We start from the raw sequence: 25,983 nt of genomic DNA, 5'->3' as shown, positions 1-25,983 counted from the left end.
GTTTTAACAACTAGTTAGAGATGTCATCTACTCCAACAGAACATTTATTTTTCAAAAATTTAATAATTTTACTTTTTTCACAAGAGGTTGTTGGGTGAAACTTAATCTGACAAAATTTTTTCAAAACTGACTCTTCCATGTACTGCCTGTTTTGTAGCATGTTTTTGTCTCCTACACTTAAGAAATGGTTGTTAAATACATTAGCAGCTTGTGTACTGTTGGTTAGGATGATCTCGTTCTCCTTAATAGTAATACTGCCTACCCCAGTGGTTACTTTTCATGTCTCCCTTCTAACAACATTCCATATTGATTTGATTTTATTGCTGGAGTTGTTAATTTCTTCTCTAACATACACATTTCTTGATTTCCTTACAACTTTTCTCAGTATGTTACAGTAATTTTTATAGTGTAAAACTACTTCTGGATCTTTACTAGTTCGTGCTGTCTCAAAGTTTTCTTTTTCTTTCTGAAGACACTTTCAAGTGTGTAGTGTTACATTTAGTAATTTTCTTTGGGAAACAATGTTCAAAAGGGGATATAAATTTATCAAGAAATATGTTGCATTTATCATTAGCATTTGGCTCATTATATACATCTCCCCAATTAACATTTCTTAAGCTTTCTTTGAAGTGCTCTATAGGTACCAGGTTGAGCAACCTTACACTTTTACTTAATGGTTTCCAAACTGCACACCCTGTTAGGTTTTGTAAGTTAATCAGTTGTGCATCATGGTCTGACAATCCATTTACAACTGGGAAAGAATGTGTTTGTTTTACATCCTCTTTTGGTACAAATACATTATCTGTTAGCATGCTACTGACCTGAGCTATATGTGAAGGGAAATTGATCACTGATTCTAAACTATGTTGTTAATAGCACTTCTAGTTCTTTTCCTCTCAGAATTATTTAGAAAGTTTACACTGAAATCACCACAGATAAATAACTTCTTCTTTTTGTCTGACAGACAGCATAACAGGGAGTCAAACTTTTTTCATGAATAGCTCCCAATCTCCTGATGGGGACCTGTACACTGTTGCTAATCTCAATACTACATTATCGAGCTGAAGTTCACATGCACAAACCTCAAAGTGCTGATGAACATAAAATTTGCTTACTTCTACAGTCTTGCATTTATACTCACACATTCTAAGTTGTTATCTATAAATGACATGGCTTGCTTACCAACAACAAATACTCATTTGCTAACCCACCGGTCAGTAATAATTATGAGTATGCAGCATTGTACAGACTTGAGTTATTGGAAGTCAGCAAGAGAAGAGTAAGTATAGACACACTGAAATTTCTATAAAAAAATTTTAAAAAGTTGATTTTCATACTTCTTTGCATGCCAGGTCTCTAGACCAGACACCGACTGATGGTGATCCATTTGGTGTATACCTATAGCTGGGCAACTAGGACATGACCAACGGTTGTGAGGTAACTGGCATTCTTAGACAACTACCCTTCATTTGATCAGCACATTATTTGTTTGAAACAGAGATCTTGCTCCTTATTTTAAAAAATTATGGTTCCTTCCTCCCTTTCCCTGTGTGTTCCTTAAATAACACCAATCTGCTTTCCTGTTATAGCTTGGAAATGGAAATTCTGCAATGCTGATGGAAGAATGTAATTTAAAAGCATTCAGTTTGATAACCTGAGGCTCCATTATGTGAAATAACGAACCTAATAAATTTGATTGACATAGTGTGTTTGAATAAGGATGATTTCGTCGTGCTGCTGGGAGGATCAAACTATGTTTGTAGTAGCATGATGTACAAAGCTACCCTAGGAATGTGGAGATGTTTAAATAATTTGAAACACATAGATGTACTCATTGTCAATATTTTATATTGTTCTGATTTACCATCTTGGTCATCTGCGAACTGCAAATTAGAGTTGCAGACGTGTATTACTGAAATATGTATTCACTTCAAGAAATTTGATATTATAGACCTAAGCAGCTTAGCGCAAAGGTTTCCAAACAGTACATGGACTTCATTTAAACATGTCAGAAAAGGAGTTACTAGCAGGTACAATATGTACTTGTACTTTGAGAAACAATGTGCCAACAGAGAAAGTGGCAAATAGACACAAATAATGTAGTGTTTAATGTGAAGCAGTGAAGACATCAGCCAAATGCATATTACAAAGTAGTTTAAACTAAAGTGGACAGATGTCAAAAACAACTTTTACAAGCTCCCGAAGCTAACTCAACTACTGATAGCCACCAGCAAAGAGACAAGATATTTTAGAGTATGTGCTGTACTAGAATTTTCTAAATGCCCCAACTTTGTAGTAGCTTTATACACCACCACGTTCAGTCTCTTAAGAATATACTATGCTGGAAGCACTACTCCAATACAAACAAAATGCAGATACAATTTGTATTACTGAACATTGGCTACAAAATGGTGAAGTAAAATTAACCTCAATAGCAGAAATACATTAGTGAGCCTTGGTGGTGATGCTATCTTTGTGAAAGAGTAAATAAATTTGTGTGATGTTAATAAAGACTATACTGACCAAACTGTAAAAGATTTGAACTTCGTATTAATAAATTGCCAAAACTTCATATCATGATTTCTAACAAAGAGAGCACCAAGGGGCAGTATGCCAGCATTCCTGGCCAAACTAGAGGTTGTACTGAACAGAATTGGTGTTTTACAATGGAGCTGGTGCTTTCTGGTGATTTTACATCAACTTTTTGGAAGTCAACAATGTCAGAGATGCTTTGATAAATATATACACTGTTTAGTCATTAGGCGGCTGTGAGAAATGTATCAAATGCATTCCCAAAGTCAAGGAACATGACATCTACCACCTCTTGGTCTCGTGGCTGTAGAGAGCATGATCTCTAAAGAGGAGATTTTTGGTCTCCAGAAATCTCATGAAACTTGAGTATAGAAAATAGCACTATCCAGTTTGCAGATGACACAAGCATATTAGTCAGCGGGAAGACTGCAGAGATACTACAGACAAGACTGTCTGACGCATTAACAAATGTTGTAAACTGGTTCAACCAAAACAAACTAACAATAAATAAAAGCAAAACAGTAGCATTAAATTTTCATAATATCAAGAGAAACATTGAAGAGGATATAAGAATTCAGATGTCAGACATGGATATTGCAAGTGTGCCTAATACAAAATTTCTGGGGGTCTGGCTACAGGATAATCTTAGATGGGAAACTCACATTGGTAACATATTAAAGAAGCTAAGTACCATGTGTTATTTAATGAGAGTGCTAGAAAACTGCTGTCATAAGGACTGTCTAATGACAGTTTACTATTCTAATATACATTCTGTCCTAAAATATGGGATCACTTTTTGGGGTAACTCGCCATCCTGCCTAAAACTCTTCAGGATGCAAAAAAGAATAGTGGGAATCATGGCTGGAATAAAAAGGAACAAACCATGTAGACCATTATTTAAAAGGATGGGGATTCTTCCCCTTCCATGTATTTTCCTATTTGAAAGTGCAATGTTTATAAAGAAATATACAATAACAAATCCTAGTATCCTCCCCAAAAATGAAAATGTTCATCATCATAATACAAGACAGAAAACTGACTTTCATATACTCCATACAAAAACCAGTTTGTGCCAAAAAGGAACATTACACCATGGAAAAATTATCTACAATAAATTGCCAAGAGAAATTAAAGTAATGACAGATGTAAAAAATTTTAAAGCAGCATTAAAAGAATATCTGTTGACACATTGCTTTTATAGTGTGGAAGAGTTCCTCCAAAATCCTCGAGAGTCTAAGTGATGATTATGCAAATACTGTAACCATTAATATTGGCCTATAAATACATTCAGATGTAATTCTCAAGTTTATAATGGGGTTCAAGTATAAGTTGTATAGCGACTTGCCCAGTATATGAAGTAAAATTCTGTGAATGTAATTCTCTAGTGTACATGTCAGTTCATAGTGTAGAAGAGTTCCTCAAAAATCCTTAGAGCTTAAGTGAGGATCATGCAAATACTTTAATCGTTAATATTGGCTTATACATGTATTCAGTTGTAAACTTCAAGTTTCTAATGTGGTTTAATTATAACTTACACATTGACTTGCCCAGTATATGAAGTGCTGTAAAATTTTGTGAACATAATTTTCGAGTTTCTAAAGTGTTTTAATTGTAAGATATACTTTGACCTGTCCAATATCTGATGTGCTGTACTGTACATGTAAGATTTACTGGACGAATAAATACAATACAATACAATACAATACAATACTACAACAGGCCAATGTCAGAGATAGATGTATAGTTTCTTGCATCTGTTCAACAAACCTTACTGAAAATGAGAATGACCTCAATCTTCTTTCCTCGTCATTAGGAATGCTATACTACTCCAGCAACATATTGTACGCTGCTGCTAGATCTTACTTCCCCAAAATGGAGCTTTTCTGCTTTCAATAAACTGTTAACGGTAAGGTACACAAACTAGACTACTTCACACTACACATATGGAAAGTATCTTCAAGCAAATAAATCAGTAAGGAGAGATTCTGCTGCAGTTTGCCATTCAAAAATAAATACAGGATAATTGCCAACTTACTTCAAGACCTCTTTCCCGGCGCAGCTCCTCTGCATTGAGAGCCGAGCAATGGACTGTATGATAGGCCAGTTCACCAGCACTTGCAAGCAGTGGTGCAGACTTTGAGAATAAATGTTCATCTGCACTTTCCAGCTGAATTGTTTTGATCAGTTGTGGATAGCCAGCATATTTATAGGGCTGCAATTCTGTACATTAATAAAGACACACAATCACAAAACGGAATGTCAAGATCTGTTTTCAGTTAAAAAATTATACTGGAAGAAAAAAAGAGAACTCTCTTAACATGATTTGCAACAGGGGGTTATGCATAACAGTACTATCACATTATGTGTTAATACACACAACAAAGAAAGTTTTGCATCACTCCAGTTACAGTCCCTTTGACTGATCAGAGATGCCACTAAACCCGCCCAAAGATCTAAACAACCATGCATGAGCAGTGCCTATTAGATGGAGGGGGTCCAGCAGCCCATCAGTTCCAGTCATTCCACCAGGAAGAAGGTACACAGCTCATGTTGTCTGTAGTTCAACCACACTTAGTCAATACCAAAATTCGATTGTGTCCACTTTGTTACTTTGTGCCAGGAAGAGCTCTCAGCAAGGGAAATGTCCAGATGTCTTACAGTAAACCAAAGCGATGTTGTTCAGACATGGAGGAGATACAGGGAGACAGGAACTGTCGATGACATGGCTCGCTCAGGCCGTCCAAGGGCTACTACTGCAGTGGATGACCGCTACCTACGGACTACAGCTCAGAGGAACCCTGACAGCAATGACACCATGTTGAATAATGCTTTTCGTGCAGCTATAGGATGTCATGTTACAACTCAAACTGTGTGCAATAATCTGCATGATGTGCAACTTCACTCCCGACATCTATGGCAAGGTCCGTCTTTGCAATCACAACACCATGCAGCACAATACAGATGGGCCCAACAGCATGCCAAATGGACCGCTCAGGATTGGCATCACGTTCTCTTCACTGATTAAGTGTCACATATGCCTTCAACCAGACAACCATCGGAGATGTGTATGGAGGCAACCCGGTCAGGCTGAACGCCTCAGACACACTGTCAAGCAAGTGCAGCAAGGCAGAGGTTCCTTGATGTATTGGGATGGCATTATGTGGGGCCAACGTACACTGCTAATGGTCAGGGAAGGCACCATAACAGCTGTACGATACGTGAATGCCATCCTAAAACCAATATTGCAACCATATTGGCGAAGCATTTGTCTTCATGGTTGATAATTTGCACCCCAATGTGCACATCTTGTGAATGATTTCTTTCAAGATAACGACATCACTCGACTAGAGTGGGCAGCATGTTCTCCAGACACGAACCCTATAAACATGCCTGGGATAGACTGAAAAGGGTTGTATATGGCCGATGTGACCTACCAACCACTCTGAGGGATCTACGCCGAATCGCTGTTGAGGAGTGGGACAATCTGGACTAACAGTGCCTCGATGAACTTGGGGATAGTATGCCATGACACATACAGGCATGCATCAATGCAAGAGGATGTGCTACTGGGAATTAATGGTACCGATGTGTACAGCAATCTGGACCACCACCTCTGAAGGTCTTGCTGTACGGTTGTACAACATGCAATGTGCAGTTTTCGTGAGCAATAAAAAGGGCGGAAATGATGTTTATGTTGATCTCTATTCCAATTTTCTGTACAGGTTCCAGAGCTCTCGGAACTGAAGTGATGCAAAACTTTTGATATATGTATATCCTCATCAACAATTTAATGGCTGTGATAACAAAAATTTAAAGTGCTAGTAAAATATCAAGCAATAAATTATTCATTTCACAACAGCATCCAATTCATGAAATAGATCTTATCAGTGAGGGCAGTGAGAGAGGTTTTAGGGGACATGAGGGAGTCACATTTTACAACGCAATCACAAGGATTTGAACCATATAGCAACAAAATTTGCTAAAGAGCAGCACTTTGTGTCATTACAGAGATCCTCTAATCCTCCACTAGCCTCCTGCTCCACACCCACTCCTCCCCAGTCCCAGAACCATAAATTCAACCATCCTGCCCCCTCACACACTACCCTGCTGCCCCCCACCCTTTTCTCTGTCTCTATCCAACTCCCATTCCATTCCTCCACATCAAAGTTGCCATGCATTGCATGAACTGACCAGTGCAGGTGCCTATGCCTGTGCCCCCCCCCCCCCCCCACCACCACCACCACCACCACCACCACCAACAACAACACCACCAACACATCCTCTCACCCAGGGGAGTTGATGTGCTGCAATTCTGGCATAGGTAGAAAGCCATTATGTGTGTGGGTCAAAAACGGATCCATTTATAAGTTAACAAAGACGTCCGTCATGTTTAGGTGTCTTACAAAGACTTATCACCTCTACTATGAAGTGAAGTGTTACTTTTATTCCTTAAAATAATTTATGTTCCACCAGGTCTCTCAGTTTTATGTGTATGGGTTCAGAAATTCATACTTAGCAAACTTACTGGGCGATGCATTTCAGATCAGATTATTACTGCCATACAAGCTTTAACTCACTTTACTGGTTGCTGCTCCACCAATCTTTGCTTTTTGTTTGCTTACTCTCTCCACTACTATATTTTGTCAGCTGCCTTTTATGTCACACTCAAGTTTTTAAATCTCATCTATTGCAGGCACGCACACGCACGCGCACGCGCGCACACGCACACGCACACGCACACACGGAGGGGGGAGGTGTGTGTGTGTGTGTGTGTGTGTGTGTGTGTGTGTGTGTGTGTGTGTGTGTGTGTGTGTGTGTGTGAGGGCGGGGGGGGGGGGGGGGGAGAGGGAGAGAGAGAGAGAGAGAGAGAGAGAGAGAGAGAGAGAGAGAGAGAAAACACTACAGTCAGCCAACTCACTATTATGCACATTTATGGGAGACAATAATGGTTTAACTACATCAATGGGAGGTATCTTAATATTTTACTACACTATATCGCAGTGCTATGTTTTTATGAAGACTTCTGTAATGTCCTATAGTAAAGCATTCATGCAATTCATGGCATGACAATACTCTGTCTTCTCCAGTATGAGAATCACCCTAATTGTGCAAGTACAGGACGCAGACAAAGGGCGACATATGAAAGTTCGGATCAGTCCTGGAGGCGTGCTCAGATGGCCAAGGCACTTGAGGCGACCATTTGCATTAAGTGGGAAATCTGGGTTCAAGTCCCAGTCTAGCAAGAATTTTCATTGGCACCGATACATTGTGCAGCTTGAGTCCAAAAATATTTGTAATTATGAACGCATTTTATGTACTGAATCATTAAATAAGAAATATGGAAGTAAACAGCAGCTTTGAGGGAGCAACACAAATGCTGCAAAAACATTTTGTCCTAAAACTTAACATGAATTATAACAAAATAAAATTTTCAAAGATTAAATATTTATTACATGCTTATAGCTGCATACTACTAAACATGATGTGTGACAGAATTTGTAAATAACAAGAATGAAAAGTCAAATATAGAATTTAACAATGCTGAAATATAATCTAACAAGGAAAAAATTAGAGAGACAGGAAAACGCAGCTGACATTACTGACATCTAAAATCATTTGCAAAAAGATGTAATATTGAATCACATTCTACCTGTAGGTAAATTATGCAAATGAGAAATAACTTAATGTTCTCTAAAAGTCCTAATTAAAAACCAGAAGTGGTATGCAACATATCCTTTGTCAGACAAGATCTTTGTTACAGTTGTGGTAGCATCGATAGAACTAAATATTTCTGAATATATACAATTCATGCTTTTTATAGATTGAGATGGTGCCACAAAGTTTTCAATTTTGAAGTAACTCAAGGTGTAGATGGCTAAAATCATACCTACAATTACTGCAATGCTTTGGAATTGCACACATTACTTCAGACAATATTTCTGAGGTATCAATAGTTTCTTGTTGCCAACTAAGCATCAGCAGCAGTTGCAGAAGCCAACATCTAATTTTCAATGCCAGATAAATGCCTCTTGTTGATCTCCTTACCCACTATGCTCTTCAGCTGCAGGTATTTGTGTTGAACCTCAACATTTTCCAATGTCATCCATCTATTTTCACTTAGGAGGTCTTATCAGTGTTTTATTATCTACTGTAATCCAGCAAGGAACTTACTTTCTCCATCTAGTATCCATTCTCCCAGGCACACATCCTGCCCACCACATCATTTCAATTAGTGATCATCTTCCTTTTCCAACTTTTCCCTGTCCATTTGTTTGTTTTCTTGCCTGTCTTTTTAATTAACCCTAATAGCTTTCTTCCGCAGTATTCAGATGTCATACACACAACTACAATTCCCCCACAAAATAATATAATATGGTATTATGCTTCGCAAAAATGAAAAATAGCATGTTCTAACATATATTTTAGGTACAAAATTAATAAGCTGACTCCTTGAATAAATTATTCTAGACAACTAAACACTAATATATATTATATGTTGATTCCAGGAAATATATCATCTAAATATACCCCCAAAAACCTAACATAACTCTCTCAGATGATTCAAATTAAGGTTTGAGTAGTGTGTTCACATGTCAAACTATCTTGGGGACAACATGTAAAATGTGCTAGTCATAAGTTCTCCAGAGCAGTTAATTTCTTACAGCAACTTACATGTTATCTACCTTAGTACAAGTTAATATAACAACAAAAACAATCAATTTTTGACAAAATAATTTAATTGGATAGATAAAAATCTATTCATCAATTAGCGGTAGAACACACACATAAAAGAGGGTTGTAAATAAGCAAGCTTTTGGAGCCAGTAGCTGCTTCTTCAGGTAGAAGGGTTGAAGGAAGAGGGGTGAAGGAAAAGGACTGTAGAAGTCTAGGAAATGGGGTAGATTTCAGTAAAGTCACCAAGAACTGCAGGTCATGGAAGACTTAGCACACAGGATGAGAAGAAAAGACTGATTGTTGTAAACTGCATCAGATGAGATTTGAAAACCTGAGAGCTTAAAGTTGGAAGACAGGGTAATGTGTAAGACAGAGCTTACTGCTTACACATCATGCATGAAATATTAAGAGTGAAAACCTAAGTACATTGAACTTAGCAGAGGTGGGACGGAGACGGTAAAAAATAAACAGGTAAGACAATGAAAGACGTAGAAAACTGAAATGGAGTGAAGAAAAGAGTAGATATTGTGAAGAAATGCTGAGAAGGGAAGAAATTAAGGCCAGGTGGGTGGCGAGAACCAAGGACATATTGTATCACTAGTTCCCACCTGCGGAGTTCTGAGAAACTGGTGTCTGTGAAAGAATACAGATGAAGTTTGTGGTGAAACAGGCACCAGAGTCACCATTTTTATGTTGGAGAGCATGCTCTGCAACAGGATATTGTGTGTTGCCAGTATACCACCTCTGCCTACGCACATCCATCCTAATTGACTATTTGGTGGTAGTCATGCTGACGAAAAAGGCCTAACAGTGTTTACATAACAGCAGATATATGACATACGTCGTTTCACAGGTGGCTCTCCCTTTGATAGTATAAGTTTTGCCAGTTACAGGGCTGCTAAATGTGGTGATCGAAGGGTGCATAGGGCAAGCGGGGATGGTCACAGGGGTTGGAGCTATAGGGTAGGAGATGGGTGCAGAAGAAGTACAGGTTCTGACAAGAATATTTCAGAGATTGGAAGGGCAATGAAAAGCTATTCTAGGTGTGGTGGGCAAGGTTTCAGACAGAAATAGATCTCATTTCATGGTATAGTTTTAGGAAGTCACGGCCCTGTTGAAGTAGCTATTAACACATTCCAGATCACGATAACACTGAGTCAACAGTGGTGTGGTCTCTAGTAGTTTTTTGGAGGAGTCAACAGCACCAGGATTGGATGTGATGGCCCAGGAAATCTGCTTTTGAATTAGGCTGGTGGGTTAATTTTGCGCAAGTATATGTTTTGCCAGTTACAGGGCTGCTATAGGTGAAATGACTCACGTCATTTAGCAGCTCTTATGCAAACACTGTTCGGCCTTTTACATCGGCATGACCACCATCAAATTTTCAATTAGGATGAAAGGGCAGAGGATGTATAATGGCAACACGCAATATCCTGTTGCAGAGAATTCTCTATAACATGACAACCATGACCTCAGTGCCTTCTCACCAAACGTGCCATCTGGATTCTTTCCCCAGACACTAGTTTCTCGGAAGTCCACAGGTGGGAACTAGTGCTACAACATGTCCTTTATTCTCACCACCCATCTGGCCTTTATGTACGTTAATTCCTTCTGTCTCAGCATTTCTTCACAGTGTCTTACCCATCTAATTTTCACTGGCTCTTCCCACCTCTGTTACGTTCAACGCACTTAACCTTTCACTCTTATTAAGTCGTGTATGGTATTTAAGCAGTAATCTCTGTCTTGCCTATTACCCTGTCTTCCACCTCTAAGCCCCTAGGTTTTCAAATCACATCTGGTGCAGCCCCGAGCAATCAGTCTTTTCTTCTCATCCTGTGCGGTAAGTCTCCCCTGACCCGTGGTTCCGGGTGACTTTCCCAAAATCTACCCCATTTCCTAGACCTCTCCTTTCCTTTTCCTTCACCCCTCTCCTTCCTTCAACCCTCCCACCTGAAGAAGGAGCCACTGGCTCCAAAAGCTTGCCTAATTACAACCCTCTTTTTTCTGTGTGTTCTGCCGCCAATTGGTGAGAAGTTTTTTTTTTTAATACAAGTCAAAATGTCCTCTTTTTCATTATCCAAAGTATATCATCATATCATATTATTTTGTGTGAAAATTCTAGCTGTGTATATGGCAACTTAATACTGCAGACAAAATCTATTAGAATAATTACTGTTTCTTCATATACAGGGTGCATCATCTAAAACTTGCACCAAAAATATTTCGGAAATTGAAAGTGCTATTGATGTGCTGTTTTCACAGAATGGATTGGTAGACAGGGGCTCTTATTGTTAGCCAATCATCAGATTGTAATAATACTAAAAGTGTTTTTTGCGCAAACATACACTTTTTTAAATGGAACAATGACTGTTGACATTAACAAACTAAAAGTAGGGTAAATTAGAATGTGTGTGTTGTTTGTTGCAGGATTCTAGTGTGAACCATTTATGATATATCTTATTTTGCAAAGTTCTGTCCACTGGCACTTGTACAACACCTGTGGCAGCACATACTAAAGAACACAAGTGTGTATACTAGTCATGTGGATTATGACTAGTAACAAGGCAATTGACCATCACATGCTATGTTCAAAATGGCCACCAGCAGCAGCAATACACACTTCCAGTCTAGTATTGAATGGCTGCTGCACACGTGCTAGCATTCCAGCAGAGACGTCCAAACAGGCTGCAGTAATAACATCATTGCATATCAATGTGTGTAGTTGGTATGTCCTTGCAGACAGCATCTTTCAGCTTTCTCCACAGAAAAAAGTCTACAGGCAGCAAATCCAGGGAATAGGCTGGCCAAGATACAAGTCTAATCTGTCCAATCCAATTCGGAAACAATTCATGAAGACATGGTGTAGTACTTCATGCAATATTTGCTGGACAACCATTTAATTGGTACCAAAGGTTCCTCCTAATCTGCAGAGGAATGCCTCCTAGCATCCTTGGAAGATGGTCTGTTAGGAGGCTGTGATACTTGGGCACATTCAGTGTTCTATCTACGAAAAATTGGTCTATGAGCTGATGGTTCACTATCCCATACAACACTTTTGCACTCCCTGGATGCTTACGTTCCACCAACGAAGTCAATAAGGATTGTCAACAGACCAATACTGGGTATTTCAGTGGTTTACCTGGCCATGATTGGAAAATATGGCTTCAACACTAAACACAATATGAGGCATATTTTGCAAGTAAGGTCCAATTGGTCACGAAATGGAAACTACAGTGAAAAAGAGTTTTATTTGCAATAGTTAGCCATACCTTCTAGCAATGTCTCTACATAGTTGCCATTCCATCCAAGACATTTGTCATAGTGTTGTATCAACTTTCCAATAACCTCATCATACTCTTTTTGCTGATTCTCTACGCTGATCTGGGGTATCATGTCTTAATGCCCATGAATACAATTCTCATAATCGTTTCCATAAAGCTCTAGAGGAAAGAAAGACTTTATAGGGATGGAACCCATGTCAATGGAGAATGTGTAGGACACTTGCCTTACTCATACCATTTCCTCATGTGAGTGTGCTGGAGCTAATGTGCATATCAACTGCGAAAGCAGCAAGAACATTAATTTCCCCCTCTTCTGTAATCACTTGTTTCCTCCTGTTATGTTGTCTAGGTGTTAAATTACCACTTTTATGTAACTTGTTGAAGAGGTTGATATGAACTGCCAAGATCGTCTACACATATTGGGATATCTTGCCCCATACACAGTACAAGAACGAACTGCATTTTTCGAACACTCTCCATACACCATGACCATGTCAACTTGTTCTGCACTGATAAACCCTATCATGCACTCATGATCTGCTGCTTGGACTGTCACACAGTAACTGACTAGTAAGTCACAATGCACTTTAACACACAAGCACGATATAAGCAAACATAACAACATCGTACCTAGATATTACATCACACAAACAAATGTCAGTGAGGAAACTGTTCAAAATACGGTATCTCATAAATGACTCGCACTAGAATACAGCAAAGAACACCACTGACATTATAATTTACCCTACTTTTAGTTTCTTACTGTCCATATAAATAGTTCCATTTAAAAAGTGTATGTTTGAAAAAAATATACTTTGTAAGTATTATTACAATCTGTTTAATGGCTAACAATACGAGTTCCTCACAATCCATTCACTCTGTGAAAACTGCACATCAATAGCACATTCCATTTCCGCAATATTTGTGGTACAAGTTAGGTGATTCACTCTGTATAGCACACTGTACACCATCGTTTTGTAAAAAAAAAAAAAACCATGATAGTAATGAACTTTTACTGTATGTTTTAATTTACACAAGGAAGCAACTTAATGGAAACAAAACACAGAAAATGTGCACTGTTGTAATACAAGAAGCAAGATGCATTGTATGCTATACTACAGATTCAATACCAAATAATAATTAACTCATGGGGCACAAATTATTTAATGAGCTTTTACACACTTTACAAATGTACAACTGTACAAGCATTTGAAGGCATCAGGACTGGTCATCTACTCATTCATTCTACAAATAATGGCATTTATTAAGCGTAATATAAAACTAAAGTTAATAGCTAACCCACTGTAGTTTCCAATATTATCAGTTTTACTGTAGTATGTTTGTGACATTGACTATTGCTATAAAGACCTAAAAACAGTAACAACTACTACTACTACTACTACTACTGGGCAACTTAACTTCCTGAATGGTTTTTGCATTTAAAGTCTACGTCACTGCCACAAAACAATAGTAGCACTATACACCAATAATGAACCTTCATTTTATATATACCTAACGCAAGCTCATGTTTGAAAATTCTATTTTGATTACTAGTGAAACATGTTACTTTTACTCCTCGGTTTATTGTTCTCTTTGTATTAGTTGTCTTACACAGATCAACATACAAAATTTTATCAAATGGTTTTACAGCTTCTTCATTAAGTTGTACAATATTGTTCTTAATGTATCGAGTGTGTGCAGGAATAAGCTAGCAATAGTACTCCGAGCAGCAAAGAAGTTGCCAGAAGATTGATAATAGACACTGCAGCAAGCTAGCCTATTAGGAGAGAGGGCAAAGACAGACTCGTCAAGAATTCACCGCCAACACCCTCTCGACCATCAGTATTTATATCGCTGCCATGGACCAGAGGGCCCAGTCACCTAGTCAGTCAACGAGTCGAGTCATCATTCACAGCCCAGTGGGAGTCACCGTCCTTAGCTCAGCCTCTAGCTCCGAGTCAGTCAGTACCTACTGACCAGAGTAGTGTACATAGTGGGACTGGTACTTCACCAGCAGTGAGGCTAACATGGGCTACTATAGAAGGCTTGTACCGCAACACCTAGACTGTCTTAAGTAACTTCTTGTTCTTATGAGTAAAGAACCCCATTAATATATGCGTGCAGTCTGTGTTATACAAGAGGATACCGGCCACCAAACAAAATCCTCTCCTTGGTTCCCATGGTACAAGCCAATAGCAACGAGATGACACCAAAGAGTCTACATTATTTCAGCCTCATCATAATATATTTTCAGACGTACATTCACACATGATTAATTACATCATTCTATTTGTTGCTGAATTTTACCAGAGGCAATGATAGAACACCATCAAGAAAATGGAGATTTGCCACAATAAAATGTCTTTTTAATTTTCCCAGCTTAAGGGCCTCATAAGAGGCCCCTCTCTATGGACAATTGAGAATAGATCTGGTGATATGGAATCTCACTGTTTGATTTCTCTTTTAATTCTGAATTTCTCACAAGTCCAACAGAAGCTGTATCACTAACAAATACATCCTTCAATGCAGTCATAGGATCAATCAATCCTTCGTATTTCCAGGGTTCCTATATAGACTTTGTCGAAACCAAGCCATGAGGTTGCTCAAAATCTGTAACTGCAGGAAAATTTAATAGTTCATATTCCCTCCTCCATTCTGTGATTGCATTTGGAACTTGCAAATGGTCCAGTGAGCAATACTCATTTCTAAAGCCAACGTTTTCCTTTGGTCAGTTAAAATCTGAAACTTTTCAATGTGATAAGTGACAGTTATTAAGTATCTTACCTTACAGACAAAATGCAGATAGACCATATTTGTATTTCATCTGCCTCCTTTCTAAAACAGTAGGTGACACTTGGAGCAGTTTTTTTTATTTCACATATATTATGAAAATAATTTTTCAGTTTTATTTTGTATCAGCACCTTTCAGCACCTTTGTTCATATCTCACATGGCTTTGTAAATTGTCTAGCATTTCTTACCAAACATCGTTATTTCTGTTACTAATTATCTCTGACTCAGATTCATCTCTTTTGTGATAAAAAAATTAAGGAAACCCTTAATAGTACATTCTCTCATTGACCTTTATTACTGAGTCAGCCTAGAAATCATTACATCTGGGCAAAATCAAACAATGGAAAGTGCAGGTTGAAATATCAACAATATTATGAAAAGGACGGATTGCTACACACCGTAAAGATGACAATGGATTGCAGACGGTCAACAAAATGACTGTCAAGAAAGTTGGCAGGACAAGGCTACCAGGTACAGTGTCAGGAAGCTGTAGTGGGAGAGGGAGGGCAGAGGAGGGGCGCGGGGGCAGGGGGGGGGCGGGGGGGGGGGCCGAAGGGGGCGCGGGGGCGGAGGGAGGCCGGAGGGGGCCGGAGGGGGGCGGAGGGGGGGGGCGGAGGGGGGGCGGAGGGGGCGGAGGGGGGGCGGAGGGGGCGCGGAGGGGGGCGGAGGGGGGGCGGAGCGGGGCGGAGGGGGGGCGGAGGGGGGGCGGAGGGAGGGCGGAGGGGGGCGGAGGGGGGCGGAGGGGGGGCGGAGGGGGGCGGAGGGGGGGCGGAGGGGGGGCGGAGGGGGGGCGGAGGGGGGGCGGAGGGGGGGCGGAGGGGGGCAGAGGGGGGGCAGAGGGGGGGCAGAGGGGGCGGAGGGAGGGCAGAGGGGGCGGAGGGAGGGCAGAGGGGGCAGAGGGAGGGCAGAGGGGGCAGAGGGAGGGCAGAGGGGGCAGAGGGAGGGCAGAGGGGGCAGAGGGAGGGCAGAGGGGGCAGAGGGAGGGCAGAGGGGGCAGAGGGAGGGCAGAGGGGGCGGAGGGGGCGGAGGGAGGGCAGAGGGGGCGGAGGGAGGGCAGAGGGGGCGGAGGGAGGGCAGAGGGGGCGGAGGGAGGGCAGAGGGGGCGGAGGGAGGGCAGAGGGGGCGGAGGGAGGGCAGAGGGGGCGGAGGGAGGGCAGAGGGGGCGGAGGGAGGGCAGAGGGGGCGGAGGGAGGGCAGAGGGGGCGGAGGGAGGGCAGAGGGGGCGGAGGGAGGGCAGAGGGGGCGGAGGGAGGGCAGAGGGGGCGGAGGGAGGGCAGCGGGGCAATGTACAGTGGGAAAAGAGAGGAGCAGAGAAGTGGAAAAGACCACTGGGTGCGGTGGCAGAAATTGTCACACAATGATGGTGAGGGAGCACGAATTGGGAGGAGGTGATAGGATAAAGGGGGTGGAAACTGTTGGTTGGAAGGTGTGATGACAGTAGGTTACCGCAGGTTGACGTCGGGATAATTTCGGGAGCGACGAATGTGTTGTATGTGTAACTCCCACCTGCACAGTTCAGAAAAGCTGCTGGTGGAGGGTATGATGCAGGTTGTCTGGATTATGAAGCAGTCATTGAAATCAATCATGTGGTGATCAGTTGCATGTTGCGCCACAGGGTGGTTCACCTTTTTTCCTTGGCTACAGTTTGGCAGTGGGCATTCATCGAGGGGGACATCTGGTTGATAGCCATACCAATATAAAAGACTGTGCAATAATTGCAGCAGTACTGGTACATGACATGGCTGCTTTCACAGGTTGCCCAGCCTCTGATGGGGTAGGACACGCCTGTGTAAGGAATGGAGTAGGAAGTGCTGTGTGGGTGGATTTGGCAGTTCTTCCACTGAAATGAGAGCCATTCTACCCAAGATCCTTCCCATCCCTCCAGAAGTGTTGCTCTACAGCCCACCCAAACTCCACAACATCGTAGTCCACCACTATGCCACACACAATCCCAACCTCTTGCCACAGGGATCTTATTCCAGTGAAAGACCCAGGAGCAAGACCTGCCCAGTCACCCCACACAGCACTTCCTATTGCAGCTCTGTCACAGTACTATCCTACGTCATCAGATGCCAGAAAACCTGAATAAGAAGCCATTTCATATACCAGATACCGATGCTCAGCTTTTTATGTTCATATGATTACCAACCAGCTGTCTGCCAATCCATGTCCAAGAGCACAGCGGGCACCCTGGGGCACTGCATGCAGCTGAAGATAATATGCTTCATTTCAGTGCCTGCTTCACAATCTGGGCCATATGGTTCCTCCCATCCACCAAGTTTGCTGAACTGCCCAATGGGAGTTACCCTTACAACATATTCTCTACTCCCAAAATCATCCCAGTGTCAAATTACAGTCACCTACACCCCCCACACTGCCACCCAACAGTTTCGCCTCCTTCGTCCTATCACACGTCCTGCCAACTTCATTGTGCACAGTTATCTGCTAGTGCACCCATCGGTCTTGTCGTCTCTTCTTCTCCCATCCTCCTCCTCCTCCTCCTCCTCCTCCTCCTCCTCCTCCTCCCCCCCCCCCCCCCACCACAACCACCATTTAGCCCTGTGCTACCCACATCTACTGTCTGCATGCTCTACCAGACAGCACAGACCTCTCTCCTCTCACATATACCTGTTGTTATCCTTCTCTTTCCTAACCAAACACTAACAAAGAGACAGAGGGGCTGGCCAGTACTTACCTCAGCTCAGTACAGCTGATAGATACACCCAAAAACAGAACCGAAAATTTACGTTCCTAGCTTATGGAACAAACGTTCCTTCATCAGGGAGGAGAGAGGGGAAAGAAAGGGAAGAAGGGAAAGTAGATTCAGTTACTCACAACCCAGGTTATGAAGCAACAGGTAAAGGAAAACAGGGAGGGTAGCAAGGATGGAGGCATGGTTGTCAGAGGGAAGCCAAAGATATTCTCCTGTAAGTACTAATCAACTCAGGATTGCTGCTTCTATTCAACACAACGCACCTGTATTCTGGTCTGGGATAGCAGTTGTGTGCATGAGGGTGTGTTGCTTATACAAATGTATGTGCATTTTTCTTTCTGAAGAAGGCTTTGATCCAAAGCTCAAGGTATAACAGTCTTTGTTGTGTTTGTCTGCAACTCAATTTACAGTAAGTAACACTCTATGCTTTTCATAATATTTTGGAATCTACCAAAAATATATTCATTTTGTATTGTTCATACTCAGATTATTTTCAATTGTTTCTCTTAGCCTGTTTCAATGTACCACCATCTCTCATCCTTATGGAGAGATTTCTGAATCATTTTGTTTAGTTAAACATATGCTATCATGCTCCTATTTTTGTTTACTTTAAACTTTTGGATTTTTTTTAAATAACTGCCTTGTTCTGTCTGTGTTTTTATTTTATTTTATTTTATTTTATTTTATTTTATTTTATTTTATTTTGAACTCTTCAATCTGCATTGTATTTTGCTGTCTGCCTAGGTAAATTTATTAAATTTATGCCCCTAAATCCAATGAAGTATTTCTTGAAGATTAAGTGCCATTAACAAAAAACAAAACAAAAACCACTGCATGACCAACAGGGAAATAGTCTGTAACCCTCAAGCACCTCAGCAACATAAAAAACAACCAATATTATTCTGCATTTCAAAACCACTGCCACACACAGAAAAAGACGCACAGAAAAGTATTACTAGCAGCAAAAAAAGGTCCTGAAATGATACATTCATAGAAAAGGCAGAATACAAAATAAACACTGAAATCATGACGACGTTGTGATCCCCCACTGCTGAAGAACTACGCAATGTTTTACATAATTTAAACAATAAAACCTCTGTAGATATAGATGAAGCACCTATGTGCTTGCCAGGAGGACTGTGTAGATCACACTGTTCCAGCTCGTCGGCTCCGTTGCGAGCGCGCTCCCTGCTCCCAGGGAGCCGTGTCACTCGCTGTGCCATTCAAGTGGGCCGGCACGCCGGCATGTGGCATGGCTGGCTGAGGCAGGTGGCAAGGCAAGCATTTTGTTGAGGCAGCTGCACCATACAAGATTGACAACCCCTTACTCTTAGCTGCTAAGATGTGGTGACATGCTACACCAGGAAATAAGATGTTCAGGAAATTAATAAGAAACAACTATTTTACAAGAAATTTCGTATTAAATTTATTGGCCCTCTGTAGCTTGACATTTTCTTTTCATTACAAGATTGGAAATATCAGGCGTCAGAGTGTTGGTAGCGTTAATGCGGAGGATGGCCTTCATTGTTACATCCTGAAGAAACAATCGTTCCTTACTTGTTACTCTTTTCATTGCTGAGAAAAGCTGCTCACAACAATATGTAGATCCAAACATGCACACGATCTGAGCAGCATTGTTGTTAAGCTTGGGTAATGTTTTTTGCAGTAATTAATGATACCATCAGGGCAAATCCAACATGTTGTAGTACCTCTCTTTCAACAAAGTTGAATTTTGCAAATCAATAATCTCCAATTGAAGTGACAACAACAAGTCATCGTGGGAAACTGAAAAAGGAGTGCTGAACACCTTAAGTTCCATTTCCAAACTAGTGGGGTCTCAGAAATGTGTTTCAAACGACGTGATGAGCTGCTTTAACTTTGCTTGGTAATCGCCAAAAGTAGTACCTTCAGGTAGTTTTAAAGAAGCAAGACGATTGAAGAACGTTAAATGTCCATTACTCAAATAAATGTAACTTTTCCATGAATGCTTTGATCTGGTTGTGCATGTCAACGATTAGCTGCCCTTTGCCCTGCAATGACAGATTTACATTATTCAGATGCATAGTTATGTCAGCTAGGAACGCCAGGACTGATATCCATGTTATATCTTTTCACACAACGCATTTCCTCCCCTTTCATTTCAAAAAAAGAGATATTTCCTCACGAATGGCAAAGAAAACTTCAAGAACTTTTCCCCGACTCAGCCAACGAAATGTACTGTGGTAAGGTACATCCCCATACTCCGCTTCCATATCTTTCAGGAATCCTTTGAATTGGCAATGATTCATACCGTCACGCCACACAAAATTCACACACTTCACGACATCTTTCATTACGCCACCTATCTCTACTGTTACAGCACACAGTGCCTCTTGGTGAATAAAACAATGAAGAGTCAAAATGTCTTTCCCGAATTCGTCCCCGAGCTTATTTTTCAAACGAGAAGCAAAACCTTGGTGGTGCCCAATCATTTGTGGTGCACTGTCTGTCGCTACAGAATGGAGCTTATCCCACAGCAAATTCATATTGTCCAGTGATTCACAAACAGCTTCAAAAATGTCCTGTCCTGTTGCGGGGTAATTGAGTGGTACCACATCCAAGAGTTCTTCAATTATTTGCAGCTCCATGTCGACACCACGCACAAAGACTGCAAGCTGAGCACAGTCCGATATGTCGGTGTTTTCGTCAAGCACTAGCGAAAATGCAACAAAGCTCTCCGCCTTTTTCCTGAGCTATGACTCTAAATCCGCTGCCATGTCCAGGATTCAACGAGGCATTGATTGCTTCGCCAGGCAAACCCCTTCAATTGCCTGCACCTCCCTTGGAAACAAACATTCTGCAACTAGGCACCGTGCATGATTTTACGAGTGTTCCCACCGAAAACGGCTTGCCACTCGTTGCAATGATGTGAGCAACCCTGTAGCTTGCTCGAATTGCAGATTCAGAAGTGTTTTCTGCGCTCTCATTCACCTGAAAATTATAAACGCATTACAGAACACGAACTATGTTGCATGTTTTGATACACTCCGTATTACGAAACCGTTTTTAAACTTACGTCTCCTGGTATGTCATTCTTAAGCCTGGCTACCAGTTCTCTGCGTGCAACGCCTTCTACCTGATCGTAGTGCGCTCAGCGAAGACGTGTATAATCGTTGTATATTGTACCTCTTCACAGAATTAAATACTTTATGACATACAAGACACTGTGGATGAGCATGCCTCTCAATGAATAGAAAGGTATCCTTCTGTAGAGGTACAGGGCTCCCGCGGCTAGTCATAGCTGTCATTGAACACAGATTATTGTGTCAGTTGCGACTGCATGCGGCCAGGGGGCAGTGAGTTCACTTTCCCCCTCCACGTGGGCTCCGAGCTGCTGCAGTGAGCGCTCCGGAGTGCTCCGGCTCCCTGGAGCTCGGTTGAAACAGCCTGGTGTAGATGGTATCAAAGACTCTTTATATAGTGCATATCATAAATTAATTCTTCACCACTGCTTGCTTCCCAGAGACACTGAAGCATCCGAAAGTCCTTCTTCTACGAAAGAAGGGTGACCCAGAAAATTATATGTCCATTTCTTGACTCTCATCATTTTAAGTAGTAAGGAAACCATAAGGCAAGTGTGACTCATTGCGTGTTAACAAAATACAATCTTCTGTGTAAAGGACACTTTGGTTTCAAGTCTGACAAAAGCAAAGAATCAGCTATAAATCAATTTATAAACCTTTTTTCTGGGAGCACTAGACCAAGGAGATAATGCAAAAAGCATCTTTCTTGGCTTTACCAAAGCCTCTGATACAGCAAATCATACAATTCTTCTAAATAAACTGGATGCACTAGGAATACATGGCAGGTTGAGAGTAGCAAATAAGTGGTTTGATTTATATTTGAAAAACAGAGTGCAGTTGCGGGAGATGTCTCAATCAAACTCCAATCACACCTTAAGAGACCTTCCTAACCCTGAATACAATGATAAAGGGCATAGCAAATAAAAGTGACCTGGACGACTGAATATGATTGGATGTGAATGTACAAGGTCTGTTCAAAAAATTTCGTATCATTCATAATTTTGCGTCAATTTTAGGTAGGAGCAAAATCTGGTTGGCATCCCTGCACATGTCTGCGTTTAATGTGTAACTGCTGGAAACTTCAATGCTGTATGTCTGTTAGTTATTGTTCAGTACTGTATTGAGTACAACATTGTGTCACACAGTTTGCAAATTTAGAGATGGCAGAGCTAGAGGAGCAACACGTCTAAATTAAATTTTACCTAAAATTCAAAAACCTTTACAGAGATACACCAAATGATGCAGGAAACCTATGCTGATGAATACTTAAACCTTACGAATAGTTCACATGGTTTAGAAATGATTGGACGGAAGTTAAATACGACCCTCATTCAGGAAGCTCTTTGATGTCTACCAACACCACTCACATCACAAATGTCAACAAAGTTGTCTGTGACAATCAAAGGCTGGTAGTCCAAGAGATTGCAGAAGAATGTAACATTTCAGCTGAATCATGTTACAAAATCCTGACACAGCATCTCGGAATGCTTCATGTTGCTGCTGAGTTCATCCCATGGCTCATGAGTCAAGACCAGGGAGACCTTTGCCGCGTAATCTGTGAAGAGCTTTCGGGTCATGCAAAAGAGAACAAGATGTTCCTTAATATAATTATAACTGGTAATTAGATGTGGTTCTACAGTTATGATAGTGAGACTATGATTCAATCTTCACAATGGGTCAGGAAAGGTTTGCCAAGACCAAAAAAAAGCTGGTCAGGTCAGGTCAGGTCAGGTCAGGTCAGGTCAGGTCAAATGTAAAATCCATGCTGTAGTTTTCTTTGACTTTGAAGGATCAGTTCAGCCAGAATTCTTGCCATGGGGTCAAACTGTTAATCGATGGTACTGCTGAGACATGTTGCCATGCGTGCAAGAAAATGTGCAAAGGAAGTGGCCTGAAATGTGGCAAGGCAATCCATGGCTCTTTTATCACAATAACACACCTGCACATTCATCCCTTGTGGTGCGTGACTATTGCACAAAAACAAAATCACTGTGCTACCTCATCCTCTGCACTCTCCAGACCTGGCCCCTGTGGACTTTTTTTTTCTCCAATGTTTAAAACTCCACTGTGTTTAAAACCCCACTGAAAGTACAAAAATTCCAATGATAGTCGAGATACAAGAAAAATCACAGACCGCATTTCGCGCGATCCAGCAAGAGGCATACCGAGACTGCTTTAGGGTGTGGAAATGGCATTGGGAGCAGTGTATCAATAGTCGAGGAGGGTATTTTGAAGGAGACCATGCACAATAAGTAAACGATAAGCAGAGAAAAATTTTGTGGATAAAGTTCCAGAATTTTTTGAACAGACCTTGAAAGCATAAACCACACCACATGGCGCGCTCACTGTGGGTATACCCGTCATGTGATCCATGCCGAATGAAAGTGTAGTGCAGGCTGTGCCAGTGTGAATGGAGCAGTACAAAGGGAATGATGGTACTCAGAGTGAAGCAGCAGGTGTGTGTTATGGAAAGTTATATGACAACAAAGTCGTGGAAATGGTGTGACCAGTTAATTGCTGAGAAGGTTAGTGGTGTCAAAGTGCCAGCAAAGAGTGCCATGCAATTCCTAGTCTAGAAATTGTGTCAGAAAGGATCTGCTTTGAACAAATCAAAAAACATTCTGAAACATATGCACATACTAGAGAGTGTGGCAGCAGTTCACCAGAAAATCCTTCAAGGTCCTACCAAATCAACCTTACACCTGTCGCAAGAGACCAGCATATCACATCGATCATGCAGGCGAATACTACAGTTGGACCTGCACTCTGGTCCCGACTATAGCTGGCCATACAGGTCATCTGATCTGTCAGCGTATGATTACTTTGTGCGGGTAGACCTCAGGTCAAAGATATATCGCAGCAACTTTGATAGGCTTCAAGAACAGTATCAGAACATTTCAGATGAGATTGCAGCAATTCCCGCTGTCCAGCTTCGATCTGCCTTCACCAACTTGCTGACCAGGACCCAAAAGTGCCAAGAGATGAATGGTGGTCACTTTCAACATCTTCTACAATCAGGTTAGTACTGTATTTCCTTTCCTCTGCTGTGTTTTTTTGTACCCTGTAATTTTGTTCTCCATGCCACTTTTCTTTACCCCACCCTGTATTTGAGCACCCCAGGGAAGTGTGCTGGGTTCAATACTCTTCATAATATACATCCCGAATTTTCCCCAGTGTATTCAACACAATGAAACAGTACTGTCTGCCAATGACAGAAACATTCCAATTAACAATGAATCACCAAGTGCACTAAATAAATGCTGAAATAAATGCTCACGCAGGTGGAGAGAAAAAAATTAACATTATATCTTAAAAAATCAAGATAAAAACAGAAAACACTATTAGCAGAGAAACCAACAATAAAGTGAAAGATTAACTTTTAAAATGTGTATCAAGAACAAAATTTCGAGGGTGATTGTTGACTTACAACTAATGAGGAATGAGCATATTACTGCTCTCACAAAGTGAACAAATTTAGTGAGCTATGTGCATAGAGTAATTAAGTATGTAGTAGCTAGTGCACTAGAACAACACATTTTGCTTAAGTCCCTTCCATAATTGGTTACTGCATAATCTTCTGGGCAACGAATGAGCAAAATACGTAAACTACCTTTAAGTAGCGGAGGAGGAGGGGGGGGGGGGGGGGGGGGGGGGGGGGGGAAGGCTGTGTAAATTATAACAAAAAGTCGCAAGAGAACTCACTACAATGAATTTTTTAAATATATGAGAATCTTGACTGTTCCATGTTAATACATATTGCAAACAGTGATCCCCAATAAGAAAGACATTGACAAATATCCTACAAAAATTTTGTATTTGTGGGGACCCACATATTTCAAATGTTTAATAAATGTAAACATGGTCCGAAGTAGGCTCTAATGTGATTTTTATTGAATTGTGCAATTAGCTGATTTTGACTACTTGCCTCTGTCAAGCAACTGTAAAGCCAATATGGAAAAGGACTACATTGTCTGCGTACATCATCATGTATAAAAAACACTTTACACACCACACATTAAGATAAAACATTACTGTACACATTTCTTACAAGCACTACATGAACATGGAATGAGACCCAGCCATCACTTACATTGCCTTCTGTGAATAGTTATTGCACATTGATATATAACATAGGTCTTGGTTACATTAATGTGACTGCACTGTGTAAGTAGCATAGTTTGGCAAATGATGTATGTTTCTATTTACATATCTGTAGCTGGAAACATTTATGTAATTAGGTGTCTGTAGTGTGTACATTTATGTATTGGCAACATTCATACAATTCATGTTGTCTACTGATGGGTAAATAAATAAATTGTTCACACTCCTAAATTCCTGGCTGAGAAGTTTCTTTGCTCCTATCTGTTCATCTTCGGTCACTTGAAATTCAGGCAGTTTCAGACTTTCACATCCTACATAAGAAAATCATTGTTTTGTCCTTACTAAGTCCATCTTCTGTCCCATTTCTTCTAAAATTATGTGTGATAGACAAACATCTTCATGTTAAAAGAAGCATCTGTCATTTCTTGGTAGGACAACATTATAATAAATGAAAAGCACCAGTTTGCTTTTGTTCTACAGTATTGTAGAGCACACGAAACAAATATCTTCCTTGAAATTCTTGCTAATATGTAATTTCTATTGATCATACCTATAGTTCCCCACTGAATCCCTGAATTAAAACTCCAATTAGCATCATGTAATTGAATTTACTGTCATTCAGCAGTCTCCAGAGATACCTTGTACCTCTTCACTCACGAGCACATTGGTGCACATTACTTTAAGACAAATCCTCATAATGATTACTCAGGTATTTTGTTATAGATTGTCACAATGTTAACAATAGCTGTGCACAGATTTTTTCATACTACAAGAATTTTCTTCATAGAGAATGTAATGAAACCTTAAAAAAAGGAAAATGTATTGGT

At 40.8% G+C, this 25,983-nt stretch overlaps 1 protein-coding gene across 1 annotated transcript in view; it reads right to left on the bottom strand.

Annotated features, from left to right (window-relative positions):
* Nucleotides 1-25,983, bottom strand: part of LOC124615362 (dnaJ homolog subfamily C member 13) — a 361,181-nt gene that overhangs the window by 120,284 nt on the left and 214,914 nt on the right. Inside the window, exon 24 of the mRNA XM_047143178.1 lies at nucleotides 4,568-4,752. Coding sequence (XP_046999134.1) covers nucleotides 4,568-4,752 — 185 coding nt within the window. The remainder of the gene's footprint in view (nucleotides 1-4,567; nucleotides 4,753-25,983) is intronic.

This window comes from Schistocerca americana, chromosome 5, assembly GCF_021461395.2.
Source record: "Schistocerca americana isolate TAMUIC-IGC-003095 chromosome 5, iqSchAmer2.1, whole genome shotgun sequence".
Taxonomy (NCBI): domain Eukaryota; kingdom Metazoa; phylum Arthropoda; class Insecta; order Orthoptera; family Acrididae; genus Schistocerca; species Schistocerca americana.
This window is presented reverse-complemented; position numbering and strand designations above follow the sequence as displayed.